The sequence below is a fragment of the Macrotis lagotis genome, chromosome 1 (genome assembly GCF_037893015.1).
Source record: "Macrotis lagotis isolate mMagLag1 chromosome 1, bilby.v1.9.chrom.fasta, whole genome shotgun sequence".
In the NCBI taxonomy this organism is placed as follows: domain Eukaryota; kingdom Metazoa; phylum Chordata; class Mammalia; order Peramelemorphia; family Peramelidae; genus Macrotis; species Macrotis lagotis.
In genome coordinates, this window is record NC_133658.1 from 395,924,874 (window position 1) to 395,943,628 (window position 18,755).

The 18,755-nt window shown below is 38.6% G+C and overlaps 1 protein-coding gene across 1 annotated transcript; it reads right to left on the minus strand.

The window, feature by feature from the left end:
• Positions 1-2,941: 2,941 nt before the first annotated feature.
• On the minus strand, positions 2,942-18,722 carry SAP30L (SAP30 like). The gene is made up of 4 exons (XM_074212551.1): positions 18,483-18,722; positions 11,796-11,918; positions 8,039-8,137; positions 2,942-5,567 (listed from the first exon to the last, which is right to left on the minus strand). The coding sequence occupies exons 1-4, from the start codon at positions 18,705-18,707 to the stop codon at positions 5,439-5,441; spliced, it is 576 nt and encodes a 191-aa protein (XP_074068652.1). The 5' UTR covers positions 18,708-18,722; the 3' UTR covers positions 2,942-5,438.
• Between the last annotated feature and the right edge of the window lie 33 nt (positions 18,723-18,755).

The following is an 18,755-nucleotide window of genomic DNA, read 5'->3' on the forward strand; positions in this document are numbered from 1 at the left end:
GCTTGCCTTCACACAATGCCATCTTCTTAACTAGTTCATAAAAATCTTGAGGACCTTTATTTTAGTTGTGTCTCTCAGATTCCTTTAGCCTGTACTAAGTATACATTAGTCATTTAATAAAAGCTTACTGATCTCATTTAGATCAGTTTACTCAGAAGAGTAGCTGAATCCCTCTTGGCAAACTTTTGACAGGTTTCATTAACCCCTATTAAATCATAGGTGTTACTACACCTCAAAGGCTTGTAAATCTTAGCTCAGCCAGGTTAAGTTAAAACTTGGTTATAAGGCTGGCTATGCCTTGTTAACCTCCATTAAACCCTATTAAGCTTCCCAACTAGAGCCTTAATGACTCTTAGGAATCTTGAATGTTTACTAAGTCCTGTTAAGCCTCATTAAACTTCAGTAAATCTAGCTGAGTGGGACAAGGGCAAGTGTCTTGGCTAGTGCCTATTCTGAGTTCCAAAAAACATCAAAGCATAAAATCGTCTGAGTTCTTTGGTTTCTGGTTCCATTTCCAGTTATGGGACCCTCACCTACTGAGAGCCCCTCACTTGATGGATAGATTCGACTTCTTTCCATTTTTAAAGCTTTGACTCTTCTTTCACCAAAACTTTGAGCATGTGCACTGTACAACTTGGTCCTGCTACTAACTTTGGTGAATCATTTTACCCATTTGGATTTCCTCTTCTTTCAAACTAGTGCCTGAGTTTCTAAGCTTCCTTCTAGCTATAAAAGTTCCAATTACAAATAAGGATTCCCCATCTCCTTATTTCCATGGACATAGCTCCCTGAAAAATAATTATTATAGCCATCTTTAGAGAGATTTAATATGATGGAGGGATCTCTGGATCTCTGAAATCAGAGATATAGTTGAGATGTACTATACACCAATTATAAGTCTTACTCAGTTTAAAATAAACTAGATTATAGAAAAAAGGGATGAATATTTGGATGAATACTGGATCTATGACATTCTCCATCTCTTCCTACAAAACTGAACTAGATTCCACTGAGAATTTTGCTCATAGCAATTAATGTTATGTTAGAATTACTAGTCCCTTGTATCAAAGATGACCATATCAACCAAATGATTGGAGATGCTAGTAGCACAATTATGTTTATTATAGCGAGGAGTATGCTATGCAAGGTCTCTTCACTTGCCTTTACCAGAATTATTCCATCCCAGGGCTTTATTTTTTAGGAAACAGATCTATTGGAGATGGCCTGGCTATTGTGGGAGTCTCATGGTCTTAAATGGTTTTTATTTCTCTAATATCAGCAAGGAGTCCATGGCACATCAACAGTGCTGGCCAAGCACTAGTTTGTGCTATGTGATGATAATATTGGACAGTCTGGTACTCCCCAACACTTGATGGGCTAATCATCAGTTCAATCTTTCCCCTCAGACCTTCAAATGATATATGATCTTTTTTGAATCTTGTTCAACAACCGTTACATTCTAATCTGTATCTCAATGGGCTAATGGGATCATCAGGACAGTCTTTTTTTATTCAAATCTACCAGACACTGCTGTAACTTTGATACTTACCTTTCGAGGGCTTTTAGACATCTAGCAAGGTCTCAACATGTTTCAATTCTGAATGGACAGTACAATTCTATCAGAAAATTCTTAAATCCTGAAAGTTTCATCCTTCATCTTTAAGTGGAAGAGATATTCCAAGCCTCCATAATCCTCAAAGTACCTTTTCTTTCTGATGGAAATAGAACTCTTCTTGATATACAACAGAGTCAAATGATTGTGATGAAAATTTCCCTTAGGTTTCAGCTAAAAACAAAAGCATTCTTATAAACACACTTCAAACAATCTACTTAGACCAGTTATCATGCCAGTCCTTGACCACACAAAGAATTCAGATACAAAGTTACTAGCTTAAAAATAATTTCTGAATATTTTGATGAGTTTCTAAAAAATCTAGTCTTCTTGAGTATAACAACACATAAGGACTGGCTCAAGTTCATTGAACATTTGTCCAACTTTGACAAAGCTGAGGTTTGAGAGTGGTGGCACTTCAAGGTGAATTTGTGGTGTATCATCACTAAGTCAGTCACGTCATCAGTCAAATGATCTGTCAATCTTTTCCTCTTGGGGTTGAGAGTTGAGGTAAAGAACTTTCTAAGTCATCTTACATTTGCTCTATTATTGCTCATTTAGTTTTCAATTTTAGTTTTGCTTTGTGATGACCACTTAGAAGTAAGTTAAGATGTAGAAGGAGAAGAAAGGTGTGAGTTACCTGGACAGGCAAGTGGTCTAAGAGTATTGAGTTTTAAAGGGTTAGACTTCATTCTAAAAAAAAAAACAAAAATGAAACAAAGCAAAAATCCCTAAATCAAAGCCATTTACAGAGAAGATAAGCAATTTAGAATATCCCAACAAATATACCCAGGACAGGAAGTTGTCAAGGGGCTTGGGCCAGCCATTCAATTCTGATTAGAAATGGAAAGGAAGACTATGGCATTCAAGATCTTTAAGCAGAGTCTGAATAAGCATTTCTTAAGAATGTTACATTAGAAATTACTTTTGGGTATGGACTGGACTAAATGGTTACTAAGGTCCTTTACAAATCTCAAATTTTGCAATTCTAAATGGACAGCACAATTCAATGAGGGAAGAGGTATCTGGTCATCAGAAAACTCTTAAATCCTGATAGTTTCATCCTTCATCTTTCAGTGGAAGAAGAGACATTCCAAACCTCCATTATCCTCAAAGAACCTTTTTTCTTTTTGATGGAAAATAGCACTCTTTTTTATACACAATGGACTCAAAAGATTGTGATGAAAATTTCCCTTAGGTTTCAGCTAAAAACAAAAGCATTCTTACAAACACACTTAAACAGATGGATCCTGACACCATCTTTCCTAGAAAAGAAATGTACTGCTACTGAAATGAAGAAAACAGATTAGCAGCCTATAAAAAAACAACAAAACACAAAAATCCAAAACCAGGAGCATGTTTCACCATTTTAATCTGAGAGTTAGAGATATTTTATTCTTTGAAATACCAACATTTTCACAGAGGGCATTCAAATACTGCTTTAATCCCTGGGTCTCCCCCCACCCCCAACGGCTCCATCAATTACAGCTTGGAGAGAAAATCACCCCCTTTAGGTAATGAATGAGAGAGGGACAGTATTGAGTTCTGATGGGGTCTATTAGGGTTTGACACAGTCTCCTAGAAAAGGATCAAACTCAATGAGATAAAATGCACACATTGTCCAGCAGTGTAGGTTCTTTTGATCTTTCACAATGCCGATCCTAAAATCCTTTAGATTAAAACAGAAGGATGGGCTGAAAGAAGCACAATATAGTAGGAAAAGCACTATACTTACAGCCTGAAGACCCTGGTTTGAGTCCTCACTTTACCACTGATGGACTAGTCACCCAAGTGATTTGGGCAAGTCACTCACCTCCAGTTTTCTCTTTAAAATATGGATAATTCTTGCTCTAGTTACTTCCCAGTTTTGTTGTGAGGAAGTGCTTTGTAAATGGCAAAGCATTATAGAACTGTGACCAATTTTTATGAATAAATATACATGGAATTGAAATGAATGCAACCCCTCAGGGAGCAAACTTCACCCTCTTCTTTTGGGCAGGAAGCACATTAAAATAAGATCTTCAAGATCCAAAGTATAGTCTATATACATTCATTTACAAATATTTAAAAATGCTTGGATCTTCAGAACATGCATTTTGGACGTGGGTAAAAGCTTTCCAGCGATGGGAGCATGTTGCAACTGAGTTACAGAAGTGTTCCTGGTAGTGAGTGACCTATAGGTGGTATTTATGTGGATCTGCTCCACCAAATCTCCCAAAATTCTTTAAAACTGCCCAGTGATAATTCTCTCACTTCCACACTCCTGGTGTCTCCACTGCACAAATATTAGCATTCTGTCTTGGGTGCAAAACTATTGTGATTGCTTATGTTAAGATCTCAGTGTCAAAACCAAGTAAGGACATGGCAGCTGACCATAAAACATAAAAATCAAGAAAATGATCAAGTTAAAAATCCAAGCTTTTCTTTTCTTCCCCCACCTCAAGCATTCTTGACTACAGCCTCTTGCAAAAAGCATACTTTCAAACATAAAAAAATTTTAGGAAAAAAAATACCTAGGCTTTGATATACAATTATAAGGGAAGAATATGACCTTTAGAACTTCAAATACTGAGAATTACTAGGCTTAAATTACTTAGCTTGATTATATCAATCAAGAAAAAGCAAACGGCACATAAATGGGCCACTGATAAAGAAAAGTTCTTTTGTGGACACCTTTTGAGGTTTGACAATACTGCATCATCACTAAAGTCCAAACATTTTTTGTTCCTTAACTGGTTTTATTTTGAGTGGAGACTATCACACCACTATTCCTGGTGATTTTGAAAGAATCTTATGTTTGGCTAAGGAATTTGCTCATGAAGGAGGTTAGGATCCTACCTCATATATCAAGGATAGCAACACCAATTGTAAGGGTTTTCACATTAATATTTCTAGAAATGCAACATTGCTCAATAAATACAACTGCCCTGAAATCCTAATTTGGCTTGAATCATTCCCGACACCCTCTCTCCCCACAACACACACACATAACACACCAAATATTTGTATTCCTTTCACTCTCTCCAAAATAAGGTCACATAATCTTAGAGTTGGGAAGGAACCTTGGGTGGTCATCCAATCCAACTCCCACCTGAAGCATGACACTAATCTTTCCCACCAACCCAGCAGAAGAGATCTGTGGCAGTTGTTAGCATTTGGTATTTTTGGTGCTCAATGAACCAACAGATCTTTATATGAGTGCCTACTCCAGGCAAGGCACTATGTTGGTGGTAGGGAAACAGATTTCCAATGGGTGCAGAAGGATGTGTTGGCTGACTCCAGTGAACTGCAAAGCTGGTGAGAAATGAGGGACTTCTAGGCCCTGGGCAAGTTATATGAAGGTTCAGCATCCTTCTGCCCATGCACCTTAAACCTCAACTACTGCTTCCCTGGTTATCTATGGCTGGGTTCCAACCCAATGGCCACCTTGCTTTAGGGCAGTTATTAAATTGTTTGATATATAACCTATTAGATCCCACATTTCCAGAAGAAATGATTTAACTCTGCAATCTCTTGCATCATAGCCTGACACAGTCATGTAAGAGTGCATGACTCTATTTCTCAATCCAGTCTTAAAGGAAAGTCTTTCTATACACATATTGAAGCAATAGAATACACAACTCCTGGCCTCAAAGGGCCTTACATATATAGTAGGCGCTTAATGAATCTTCATTGAACTGAACTGAAAAATGAATTCTTCCATCATTCATACTTTTTTTTTTCTTAAATTTACAGTAGAATTTAACAGTCTTCATAGGTACAAATGTACCAGATATCACCAGTCCATTAAGTATTATACTTAATTTCTTTACATTCAGACTCTTCATCATTCCAGCTGTTTGTTACTCTCAGCTTTCTGGTCCAGTCTACTCTTGTTACTCTTCACCATATAAATGAAATAAGCAAGGGTCTCTTTCTCATTCACTGGGATGTTCCGGAAGTGACGGCTGACGGTCTATGTGGAGAAAACAAAGGGTTCACCTGTTCACAAATTGGAGCAACAAATCCTTCTCTTTAGGGACAATTCACAAAGGGGAATTTCCCACTTACAAGTAGGTTATGTTCCAAGAGTTTCTTTTGTGTTGGTCATTTGGAATTCCTGGTCCACAGAATGATGGCTAGGTTCCCACTCAAATCTAGTTGATGTTTTAAGTGAGTTGTGGTATAGCAGGTCTGGAGCCAGAAGCCCTTAGCCTAAGCATTGACTCAGCCATTATTGGCTGTGGGACATTGGGCAAGCCACCTCCCCTATTTGGGAGTATTCCCTTTTTTCTTTACACTACTCATCTTATTAGAGTATTAGGAGGATCCCATGAGGCCACCTGTGCAAAGTGCTTTGTAACTTAAATGAATAGGAATTATTTTTTTAAATGGCTGCAAAGGATACTAACAGAACTATTTCAATGATACCTGACTGCCTTTAACAAGCATTTTGCAGAAAAATGAATTTTAGCTTTAATGCAGGATTCCAGGAACACATTTCCTCTCTCTACTGACTCAGTGAATCACAGAACAGTGAAAGCTTCACTGAGGATGAATTCTCTAGGGTCACATACCCTTGAGAATCATTAACTTATTAATTTTCCATATTCAAATGAATTTAATAAAAAAAACTAGATATATTTATGGGGAGAGAGAGAGACACTACCATATATGCAAAGTACTATAAAGGATGAATAACTAAATATGAGAAGTTCTCCAAATGAGTAGGTAACTTTGAAGGTCCATTTATTCAGGGTTCTGATTTAGGGAAAAAAGGGAAGATGCCTTCTGGAAGACTGTGGCTTTGGGGGGGTGGTAAAGATAATTCTGTTTTTTGGTTTTGAGTTGTTGTTTTTTTTTGGTGAAGCAATGGGGTTAAAAGTGACTTGCCCAAAGTCACACAGCTAGTAACTATCAAATGACTGAGGTCAGATTTGAATTTGGGTCCTCTTAATTCCAAGACCGATAATCTATTCACTAGCTGCCCCTATGGATAGTTCTGAAATTCAGGGTTTTCTACTCTGCATTTCAGCTTTGCCACTTAATGGTATGGACTTTACGAGGATAAAGCTAGCACCTCAAAGGGGAGATGTGAAGAAATGTTTTGTGCACCATAAAATACCAGAGAAAGGAGTTACTGCAAGTATTATAGAGGGTTTAAATCAAATGCAATGGGACTTTTATCATTCCACTCTAGAACATTTCCTTCTCCTTACACATCTTTAAAAATATGTTGAATTTTTCTATCTGTTGAAATAAATATTCAATTGAATAAATGAAACTTCCAAATCCATAAATTTACCTAAAAGGTGAACTCCTCTTTGTGAAATATGGAAAGGAAAGAAAAACAAGAACACCTTTTCACTGAATTCTTACTTCTTTAATTTCACTCTTTAGTTTGGCATTCAAGGTGCTTTACAATTGGATGCCATACTAGCCTTTCAGTCTTGTCTCATGTCACTCTGATTCCCCTAGTCAAAAATGATCTATATCTTCATGTCTAATAGCACTTTAATGCATTTCTCTGATACACTTATTATGAGTTATTTATGTAACAACTATAGACTTACAAAGGCCAAAGGGAGAGAGTATCCTATGTAAACACTGTATCTCCCCAGTGTCTACCAGGTACATAAGTTATTTACAACTTTTCACTGGGTTCTTAATTACTCTTTATTTTAAAAGTTCAGTGAATAAAAGTTTCTTTATCCCTTACTCCTTCCACCAAGAGTCTAAATCCTATTTCAATAAAGGCAACATAATGTATTAGAATTCTCCTGGGTTTTACTTGGATATCTAGTTAGGACAAGTCAAGGAAAAACTGGGTAAGTCAATGAGGAAGCTTCCACAGAAAGGCTAAAAGGGAAATGAGGCTGCTAGCCTTTGTAACAAGCAGAAAATCCGGAGTTGATTGCTGGGCCTAGGACACAAAGAAAAGTGTCTTTCAGGGGGAAAAGTTGGGGGGGGGGGAGAAGTAGGGGAATAGATAGAAGGGAACCTATTGATGATTTTAAAATGTCAAGCTACTAGCATAGTTATAACTGCATAGTAGGATGATAAGGGAGAACATATGACTATACAAACACCCAACCATCACTATATTACAATGAGAAATCAGGACATTTCAGTTCTAGTTCTGGAACTGTCAGTTTTTTGGTCTTAGACAAGTCATATAATCTTTTCTTTGCTTCAGCCTCTTCCACATTAAAGAAAGAAGTAAAGAGCCAGAATCCTGAAAAGGTATTTGGGAGACCTTGGGATGGTGGTGGGGAGGCTAATTTGGGACATTTGATACAGACAAGGAAAATTATTGAGGCAGTCAAAAGATGACTATGCAGAGGACAAGTTTTAGGACAAGCATCAGAGAATGTAGCAGGGTCTAGTGAAAGAAGTTGGGAGGGAGAACATAAAGTTAAATTTTTCAAAAGTCACTGCCTTACATACTTCTGCTAGCTGTGCCTTGTTGAATCCTGGTCTGGTTTGCAGCTTGTAATGCCTCTTGTAGCGCCTCAACGTATTTACCTGGAGCTGGTATAAATCAACCTGGAGAGAACAATCAAGAAACCATTATCAGCAAATATTTCATGCTAGTTATAAATGAATGAAACAATTATTAAACTCTTACTATGTGCAAAACACTGTGTTAAATGCTAGGGATACAAATAAGAAAAGACACTACCATGGGAGTGCTACAAAGGAAATAGAAGGAATGAAAGCTCAATGAATTTCTAAATTAATTGGGGAGGGGAAAACTAAGATTAGCACTAAACTGTGTAGTTCTGATTGTGTCAGAGAAAGGGAGTAAACTATTGGGGCTGGAATGGTCAAAGAGGTTTCATGGAATTATGATATGAACTGGGTCTTTTAGGATGTGTACAATTTAAAGAAGGGAAGTAAAGAATTGGAGGGCTCAAAGACACAACTTTGGGTAAGGGAAGCAGAGGAAAAAAAACACCTTATTGGAATGGATGTGCCTTTTTTCCTAAGAATGGAAGCTAACCTTGGATGTGTAGAGTTGATTAGACAGGATCTTGATTAAATGACTACTATGTGCAAAATATCAATCTATAAACCAGGCACTGTTCTATGAGATACAAATAGAAAAGGGAGAAATAATTCCTGCCTTCAGGATGCTAACTTACATTCCACTAGGTGCCAGGGATAAAAAAGATAAAAGATGACTCTTCCTAATTTCAAAGAATTTATAGTCTATGGGGAAAAATCTGATATTCCATGTGTACCAGATATAGATGAAAACTTCTTATAGATGAAAACTACTTGAGGGCAGTGATTGTTTCATTTTTGTTTGTCCATGCCAGGGTCTAGTATTTTGTCTGACACTTAGTAGGTACTGAATAAAAACTTGTTGCATGATTAATAGTAATAGTAACAAAAACTATATAACACTTTAAGGCTTGCAACGCACTGTAAATATTCTCTCATTTGATTCTCACAAGAGGCAGGTGCTATTTTTATCTTCATTTTAAAGATGAGGAAACTGAGGCTGAGAGAGATTTGAGTGACCTGTTTTCGTCATATAGCTATGAAGTCTATGAAGCAGGATTTGATCCTAGACCTTCCTAACTCCAAGCCCAATACTCTATTTACAATACTATCTGGCTGTCTTTTATTGACATTAAAAGGTAGAGTATTAAGGGCAAAGAAGAGATTCAAACAAAATGCCCTGGGAACATGTGGGGTGGAAAAATAGTACTTTCAGAAGGGGATTAGTGAAGAGTTGGGAAAGGCTACAAAGAAGAGATAGCAATCTGTGCTGAACTCTGAAGAAAGATAAGAAACCTGAAAGCTGGAGCAAAGGAAGGAGTGCATGTAAGGCCTGGGCAACAGCCTATTCAAATGCAGAGGCAGAGAATGACATGTTGCATAGGGTCTGATGTGATAAGGAGAATGTGCAGGCTTTCAGATAGGGGAGATGCAGAGAGAAGAAGGTAATTTAGGAACATCAGTATGATGGCACATGCTGGTTGGACTGAAAGTGGGGAGAGAGTAGAATTAGACTGGTTAAGAATCTGTTGAAGTAACCCAAATGGGAGATGATAACAAGAATACACCTTAAGGTGATGACTTTAGGAACAGAGAAAATATGGGAAATAGAGATAATTTAAAAGGAAGAAATGGCAGAACTTGATGAAAGATATTATTAAGGAGAATGAGAGGGAAGAAGAAATAAGTACAAAAGTTGTTATCCTAAAATACTGTTTTAGGCCCACCTCTATTCTGGGGCTGTTCTAATTTCAGAATGAAGGTAATCACCTAACACATTCTATCTGCTAGGTCTTACTTACTTTACATCCCATCCAACAGCAATTGACCAAAAAAACCTGATCCTACCTGGGCAATGAGCCAATTGCCCTGCATCCCTCCGCCTCTCTGCTTTCCACCTCTTGCTCTGGGTCTATCAATAACAATATTGCCACTGCAACTGAAAAGGGCATGACAATCAAATACCCTATGGTTCCACTCACAACCCCAGATCAAAAACTCACTAGAACTAGAAGACAGGGCTTGTCGCCTTTCTGTATTCCCAAAGACTGGAAGATTTTCAGAAGCTTAAGGCAAGGGTCACTATGTTGATGATTAAATGGTGAAGATAAGGGTGGATCTAGTATATACCTTTCAAATAAAGCAATAGAAGAAACTCTGATGGTTCAGAAAAATTGGGTTATTTATCTACTTCCATATAGGTAGAGAGGGGCAGATAGGTGAAGTAGTGGGAATGCTGGGCCTGGAGTCAGAAGATTTGTCTTCCTGAGTTCAAAGCTGTGTGAGGGGCTAGTCACTTAACCCTGGTTGCTTTAGCTCCTTCATTTATAAAATGAGCTGGAGAAGGGCATGGCAAACTACTAGAGTACTTCTGTCAAGAAAACTCTAAATGGAATCACAAAGAGTAACACACAACTGAACACAACAAAGATAGGTGAGGAACCCTTTTAAAATACAATATGAATCATCAGTTTCAGGGACTCAAACCTTTTATTTCTTTCTAGAGCATTTCATCAAAACTTTTCATGTGAAGATAATTTTTAAAATAGAAACTGGTTCTTCTTGAAAAAAAAAGACAGGATAAAAGAAACAGCATGAACTGGGTCTGGAAAAAGGTTACAAAAAGGGGAACATAAAAGCTAGAGATCTGAAGATTTGCTCAGCTTCTTTGCCACCTTGTTGTGTGACCTTGCCCAAGTCATTGCCTTTCTGTATGTCTCATTTCCACATCTGTAAAATAAGAAGGTTGGACCAGGTGATCTCCAAGGTCCCTTTCAGTACTGACATTCTGTGAAATCTGCAGACAAAAGACTGCCTCCTTTTTCTATTCCTGCAAAGTCATTTCCACTGGCATACTTTATGAAATATTCATGTGCCAGATATACAAGGTACACTAAATGCTTCTACTTCTGTTGAGACTTAAGTGAAAACAATTTACAAATAAAGGAAATCCAATATTCTTTCTGAGCACTTGTTTAGAAGCCTCTTCTTGATAGAGACAGGCATCTTTGAGGCAAGGCTGTCTTGGCTGGAGAAGTTCTTGTGAGTTCAGAACTATTGACAACAAGATAGCTCCTTTGGGTCAGAGTTGTGTCTGGGGATATTTTTTTCAGGGTCCAAATTGCTGGAGGCAAAATTAAAAGCTTTATGAAATTCTATGCTACACTATAGTTTATGAACTCTTTTTTTCCATAACAAAGTTTTTATAAAAACGATGGCCTGGTGACACCCAGAGAAGAGCTAAGAAAATTCATCTCCTTCCTTTCTTCGAAGAGGCAAGATACTATGGGTGAGGGATACTGCATATATTGTTAGATCTAGCTGAAATATCAGTTGATTTTGCTGAATTGTTTTTTCTTTCATTAAAATTTTATTACAAGGAAAGGCTAAATGAGTAGGGGATAGAATGAGGGTAATATAAAACGTTACTAATTAAAAAGAAGATTTAAAAGGAAGTTTAGTATAGTAAAAGCTTTGCTAATACCTTATGCCACATAATCTTGAGTAGAGGTCACTTCTCTCTAGGCCTCAGTTTCTATAATCTATAAAATGAGGGGACTGGCACTGGATGATCATAAAGGTCTTTATTTTCTAATTCTATGCTTTAAGGTCCCTTCGAATTCAAATGTCCCTTATACTTCCAATCAGACCAAAGACATGTATTGAATGCTATTCCTTTACATTTTCTGATTTCTACCTCAGGGATGTCTGTTTCATGCTCAGGAGAATCTCCGCCATCATCACTGGTCTTTCTCTTCCTTTTATTTCGTACACTCTGGATGAAATTTTTGTGAAAATCACAGATATACAGATGTCTTACCTAGAGGGAAACAAACACAGCTAAAGTGAGTTGCCAGTTAACACTGTAATATGAACAGCCTCAGTACCCAGAATATTCATTGATAGTAAACCCCCTTCCTATTATGGGAAAGACACCAGGGAACTACAAAGAAGTATGATACATACAGCCCCTACCAGAAGGAGTTTAAAATCTAGTTGGAGAGATAAGACACATAAACATAAAGAGATTGTTAATGTTACAATGTAGTAATAACTCACATTTATACAGTGCTTTAACATTTTCACAAAGCACTTTCAAAATGTTTATAAAGACAGTCAGTGATAAATGCCAAATAATGAGTGCTCTGAGTTCAGAGAAGGGAGAGATGTGGGTTGGTTGTAGTCAAGGGAAGCTTTGTAAGAAAGCTATTATCATTATTAATATTGTTATTAAGGTTTCCTGCAGGAGGTGGGATTTGAATGGAGATATAAAGGATGAACAGGATTGTATTAGTCAGAGGAGAGGGAAGATATCATTCCAGATGCGATGAACAGCAATAGAGTGGAAAGAACAAGGCATGTTCAAAGAACAATGAAGAGCCTGGTCTAACTGGAAAAAAGGATCAAAGAAAGAAGCAGTAGGAAATAAATCTAGAAATGAGATTGAAGCCAAACTACGACACAGCCTTGAATGCCAGGCTGAGGACTTTAGTCTTAACTCTGTAGGCAATGGCAAGTCAATAAAAGTTTGCTGTTTTAATTAAATTTTATCGATACTTTTGGTTTTAAAGTACAGTCACTTTCTGAATACGCTCCACCCTTGCTCCCCAAACTGAACCTTTCTTTATATCAAAAGAAAAAAGTTAAGCAGAAAATAACTGATCCAGTGACTGAGACTGCAGCATTCCCCTGCCTTTCTGCTCTCCAGAATCGTTACTGAACAGCCAATTTACTCAGAGTTGCTTCTGAAAGTTTTCTGAGTTGGAGAAGGATGTGACAAAAAAACCTTTTTAAAGCAAGATTATGAAGTATTATGAGGTTGGGAGGGGAGAGACCACAAAGTAGATTTGAAGTGACTGTGAAGGATGAACAAAATACAGGAGTGAATAAAGGTGTTCAAGGTGGCAGAGAAAGTTTATTTATATTATTGATATCTACTAAGAGAGGGTTGCCAAATTTTCTTCAAATTGCTTCAAATTTTATTTGAAACCTGTAGCACCAGGGAACTCTGTCAAACTACTTATCTATGCTGGGCCTCAGTTGATATGTATGTATGTATGTATGTATGTGTGTATATATATATATATATATATATATATATATATATATGATGCAAGGGAAAATTAGACTAATATCTAAGGTTTCTGATTATAATTCTCAGACCATGTTTTTTATTTCATGTACAGATCAAATTGGAAAGAAATAAAAAAAAACCAAAAACAAAACCCAAACAACTCATAATACTGAGCCAAAACTGAGTGGCTCGTCCAAATACTGATTGTATGATATTTCTTTTTATGGATACAGGCTGATGTTTAAAAAAAGTTGCAGCTTAAACTTATACAGCTTTACAGGGTCTTTATGCAAATATTTCATTTCACACAACTAACCCTGTACAGCAGGTAGAATAGGGATTATTAACCCTATTGTTTTTTCTTTTAGTTTTTTTTTTTTTTTGCAAGGCAAATGGGGTTAAGTGGCTTGCCCAAGGCCACACAGCTAGGTCATTATTAAGTGTCTGAGACTGGATTTGAACCCAGGTACTCCTGACTCCAAGGCCTGTGCTTTATCCACTACGCCACCTAGCGGCCCTATTAACCTTATTCTTAAGAGAAGACAACAGTACATTGAGGTAAAATGATTCTAACAAAGTCACAAAGATAACAAGTGCTAGAGTTAAGACTCTGGATGTTCTAGGTCTAAGTCTGGGTCACTTTCCTCTCAAGCATGTCGCTTCCCTTAGATGCCAAGAGCTATGACTACACAGAAGGATGGATGAAGCAGTACCCATGGTGAGAGGGAGCTGATTTTGCTAAAGAAGAAACCCAAGGGTTAGCAGAGGGGAACCACAGAGAAATGAGTGGCTCTCTAAATTACTTAGGATTATTGACACTAAAGCAGATGGTGCACAAATGTTCTCTTCGTCTTTTAATTGGACACTTCTGAATTGGAGGTTATTTTTTGGATAGCTAGTGAAAGATGAAAGTAAATGGATATGAAATCAGCCCACAATAAATTTGGCACTTTTCAATGAGAAAATTAATAAACACTGGCAATTTAATATGATGAACTAGATTTTTTTTTTAATTGAGTTGGATTCTTTGGTCATAAATAGCTTTAAGATTAAGCATGGGTGGAACAAGTTATTCTTCCTGTCTATCAAAAGTTACTGGGGCAGAACTGCAATTGGCTACTGCTGTTAAAAATGGGGCCTATTAATTCAGAAAAGCATAGGAAGACTTCTATGAACTGATACAGAGGGAAGTAAAAAAGCTATGATGTTAATTAGAAAGTACAACAACAAAAGAAACCTTAATACCATTTAATTATAATGATCAAATTTAGTATAAAAAAGATAAGAAAATGTATCTTTCTTCTATGTAATAGAGGAATATGAGTGTATAATATTGCCTAGAAAAAAAGAACATTTATTAGATGTGTCTATTGGTTTCACTATTTTTAAAAATAGTTTAATGGGAAGAGGAAAGGGATTTTATGTGTATGAGTTTAAATATATATGCATGTAAAACAGATATAAAAATAAAAGACATTTAAAAAAACCTTCCAAAAATAATAGTAAAAATTTAAAATAAAAATAAGACATATTCCAAGTCTGTTCCTTGCTAAATGTATAGCCCTTATCAAATCATTTAACCTTTGTGGGTCTCAATTTCCTCTTCTATACAAAGAGCTGAATTAGATAATCTCTAAGATGCCATTTTAAACCTACTATTCCAAAGCCTCAGTCAAAAAGTGTAAGTTAAGAAGCATTTAAGTGCTTATTCTATGCTAATATTATGAGGTGGGGAGGCGGGATATCAAAAGTTGACCAGTCCTAGATCTCAGGGTCCTTACAATATATAATGGGGCAGACAACAATCACCTAAACCTCTTGGTCAACTATCTTAAAATATTTTAAGGCACAGGGAGCCAAACCAGTAATATCTTTACAGCCAAGGACAACTGTTATAAATAAATGGTGTCCTATATTTTAAAATGCAACACATGGTTCCTTTCTTCAGAGAAACACAGTTCTCCTTCCCCAATGGCCCATGTGAGTAAGAAAGGAAAGGTGACTCTATTTGACTGCCACCAAAAATGAAAACAGAAGGCTATGAGCTCAACTCACATTTTTACAGCACTGGTTTTCTATATGCATTAGCCTCAAAACACATCTGGGAGAAAAGTGGTACCAGTGTTATTATTCTCATTTTTCAGATGGGAAAAGGAAGTAAGCCTAGAGAGATGAAGTGACTTGCCTATGATCATACTCCTAACTAATGACCAAATTGGGATCTGAAACTATGTGTCCTTCTACCCAACTCTTTCTACTGAACCACATGCTCTCCAAGGGATGCACATAGGTATAAATATCAGAGCTGAGTCATAGATCATACATAGAACTTGATTGTAGAATGTCAGAATGTTGAAAATCCTTAGACATTATTTAGTCCAAATGGTACCTAAAAGGACAGAGGAGGCAGCTGAGACCCAAAAAGAAGGGTCAGGATTAAAACTATCTCTCCCCCATAGCCCCAGGAAGCTATCCCTACTATACTACCTAGTCCAAAAAAACAGCCTAAACTCTAGAATGAGTCCTTTTCATTCAACATTTCTTTTCACTGCATTACTCCAGTCTAGCCTCTGTTAAATATCACCACCTGCTTCCCTCCATTCAAAAATGCAGAGATATGCCAAATGGAGGTAATTTTTGAAATATGTTTTGCCTTAAAATAAATCAAAGAACACTGCCAACATATCAATAATAAATAATGTAAAACTACTAAAGTTTGCCACCATCAGCTGCTTTCTGAGGCTCTTAAAAAGTAGTTTCTGCTTTTATATTGCCATGACCTTGGGCAAGTCACTTATCCTCTACAGATCTGTTTCATTATCCTTGAAAAATGAAGGTACTGCACTAAATAGTTTCTAAAGTTTCTTCTAGCCCTAACAATGAATTCTACGGTTCTTCTTTCTGTGACATTCTATGATTCTATAAACACTGAGTCAGCATATGCTTTTAACTGTTAACAAGAACAAACAGATTTTCTGTAATTCAATTGATTGGGATTTGGAAAGAGTATTACCTTTCTCCATTTTTTCCTGTTTGCAAATCTGATTTTTAGCAAGACAGCTGTGACTTTTAACTGAAGTCCTGCTCATTCTTGAGAAGAAAATGGAATCCCTTTCTGAAATGATACCACCTTGAAAAGAAAATTGCTAGTGAATCTGTTCCTAAAAAGTACCATTTGAGAAGTGAGGAGGTATTACTTTTAGCACTGCTATTGCAATTCATCACCCTCTTCCTCTTATCCCCTGAATATATGAAAATCACCGAAAACATAATCTAAATTAATGAGTGCTGTAGTCTCAATCCAGCTGTAAAAGCATCCAGATGTCAATGAACCTATAAACTATGATAAATGTTAGTTGTGATTTCAAAAGGGCACTTTTACTGCAATTGCTAAATAGCTTTACAAAGGATTTATAATAACCTAAACCTATCTGATAAGGTAGAATCTTTCATTTTTTGGCTGATACTTTAGTTCTAGATGATGACAGGGAGTCTGATACAGTGGAATAAGGACCTGGGTTCGATTCTTGGCTTGGCTCAGCACTTACTAACTGTGGGAAGGACTCATTCATCTCAATTAGACTTCTTGAATTTTAAATAGACCCTGTCTAGTCTCCTTAACAAATCTGGCTCCTTAATAGTGAAACTGCCACTAAACTTGACAACAGATGACACTCTAAAAAGCACTCATTATCAACCAATTAAGAACATCTCCAGAATTGAAAACTGGAACCTCCTGCAGACAAGTTTCCTACAGTCAGGTAGGAGGTCCTAAGAGTAGTTGTAATCAAATTTAAATTCCCATTCATTCAATTAACAAATATTTATAAAGCTGCAAGATGTAGCACAGCTATGCAAAAAGCACTTAAAGGAGGAACTCAAGAGCTCCCGGTTTCTGTGCAGGTTCTATCTGTTCTGAGACATGTGGCCTGCGGCTCAGCAAGCCTCCTTACAGGGATTCAATTTTCTTGTGTATAAAATGGGTTAAAAATCAGCAAACTCATTATCTATTTCATACCTCTGTGGAGAGAAAGGTTTTTTTGTAAATTATAAAGTGCTACGGATATATGAGCTGTGTTTTTAAAGCTAGCTAGTATGTTTTTGGGGAAAAAACTTGGTGCAGGGGGTAGACTTTTTTGTTGTGGTTGTTCAGATTTGCACAGAGGAGGGAAGGTATTCTAGGAGAGAAAGCTCCCTCAAATTCTCCCAAAACAGACTGTAATTCTTTTGTAAATTTTGGAGAAATGTAAGGGGAGAAGGATCAAGGGACTTGCTCGGGGTCAAAGGTGAAGCCAGGTCTTCAGATGACAGGGCAGTCCCAACCCTCAAAGAACAGTCAAAACAGAGTAGCTTAAGCTGAGGTTGATCTGTGAACTTTGATGGGAAAATAACTATATCTTTTTTTTCCCTATTAACCTCTAATGGAAATTTAGCATTTCCTTAAAAACATTATGATGGGAAAAGGTCCATAAAAAAGTCCAAGGGGTCGGAGGCATAAAAAAGGTTAAGGAAGGGCTCAATCTACAGCAGAAAATCCACAAGACCTGCAAGCAAGGAACCACACTAAGGCCTAAGAGTGGAAAAGGAAGGCTGGCTCGCTCTCTCTCTCTCTCTCTCTCTCTCTCTCTCTCTCTCTCTCTTTTTTCCCCGTCCAAAGTAAAAACCATTCTTGCTCAGAAAAACAAACAAAACCAAGCCCAGCTCGGCCTTAAGTGTGAGGCTCCTCTCTGTGAGCACCATTTCCATAAGCAGCGGAAAGTGCCCTTCCTTTCTACCCTGCCTTACTACTGGGGATTTGAACCTTAAAGTAACAAAGTAACTTGACTGTTGAGGAAAATTGAGGGGGGTGATTCCAAGTACGTTCTCCGGGGGGGGGGGAGGGTAGAAAAGGGACCCCAGGACCTTCCCCGTGCTACGCCGCGGTCGGAAGGGGGTGAGGGATACGAGTCCCAACCTCCCCCAGTGTACTGCCGGGTTCAGCCGCGGGAGCCGGGGAGGACGGATGACTTGCCCAAGGTCACCCCCTCGGGTGAGCCCCCCGGGGGCCTGCGGCCCGGGGCCGGCCGGGAATGGGCACCCCCCCGGGGGCCCGGCCGGTGCCCCTGCCCGCATGCCGGCGCTCATGGAGCCCAAAACAAAAGAAGCCACAACTGCGGCGGGGCCCCGAAGTGCCGGCCGGGCTCGGGCTCCGGCGCGGGGCGCCTGGCCGGCCGGCGGAGCGGGGCCCGGGCCGGGCGCGCGCGGCTGTGTGACCTTGGGCCAGTCGCGCGCCCTCTCGGGGCCTCGCGCCGGCCCGGCCGCGGCACTCACGCTCTTGTCGATGTCCAGCCGGAGTTTCTTCTGCGAGATGCTCTTCTGGATCCTCTTGCTGAAGGAGGCGTTGCCGGCAGGCCGGACGCAGCGCTCCCCGTCCTCGATCAGGCAGCAGCTCTGGCCGTAGCCGGGGGCGGGCGCGGGCGCGGCGGCGGGCGCGGGGGCCGGGGCCGGGGCTGGGGGCCCTTCCCGGCTGTCCTCCTCCGTGCTGAAGCCGTTCATGGCCCCGGCCCCGGCCCCGGGGTCGCTCGCGGGGAGCCCGAGCCCTTG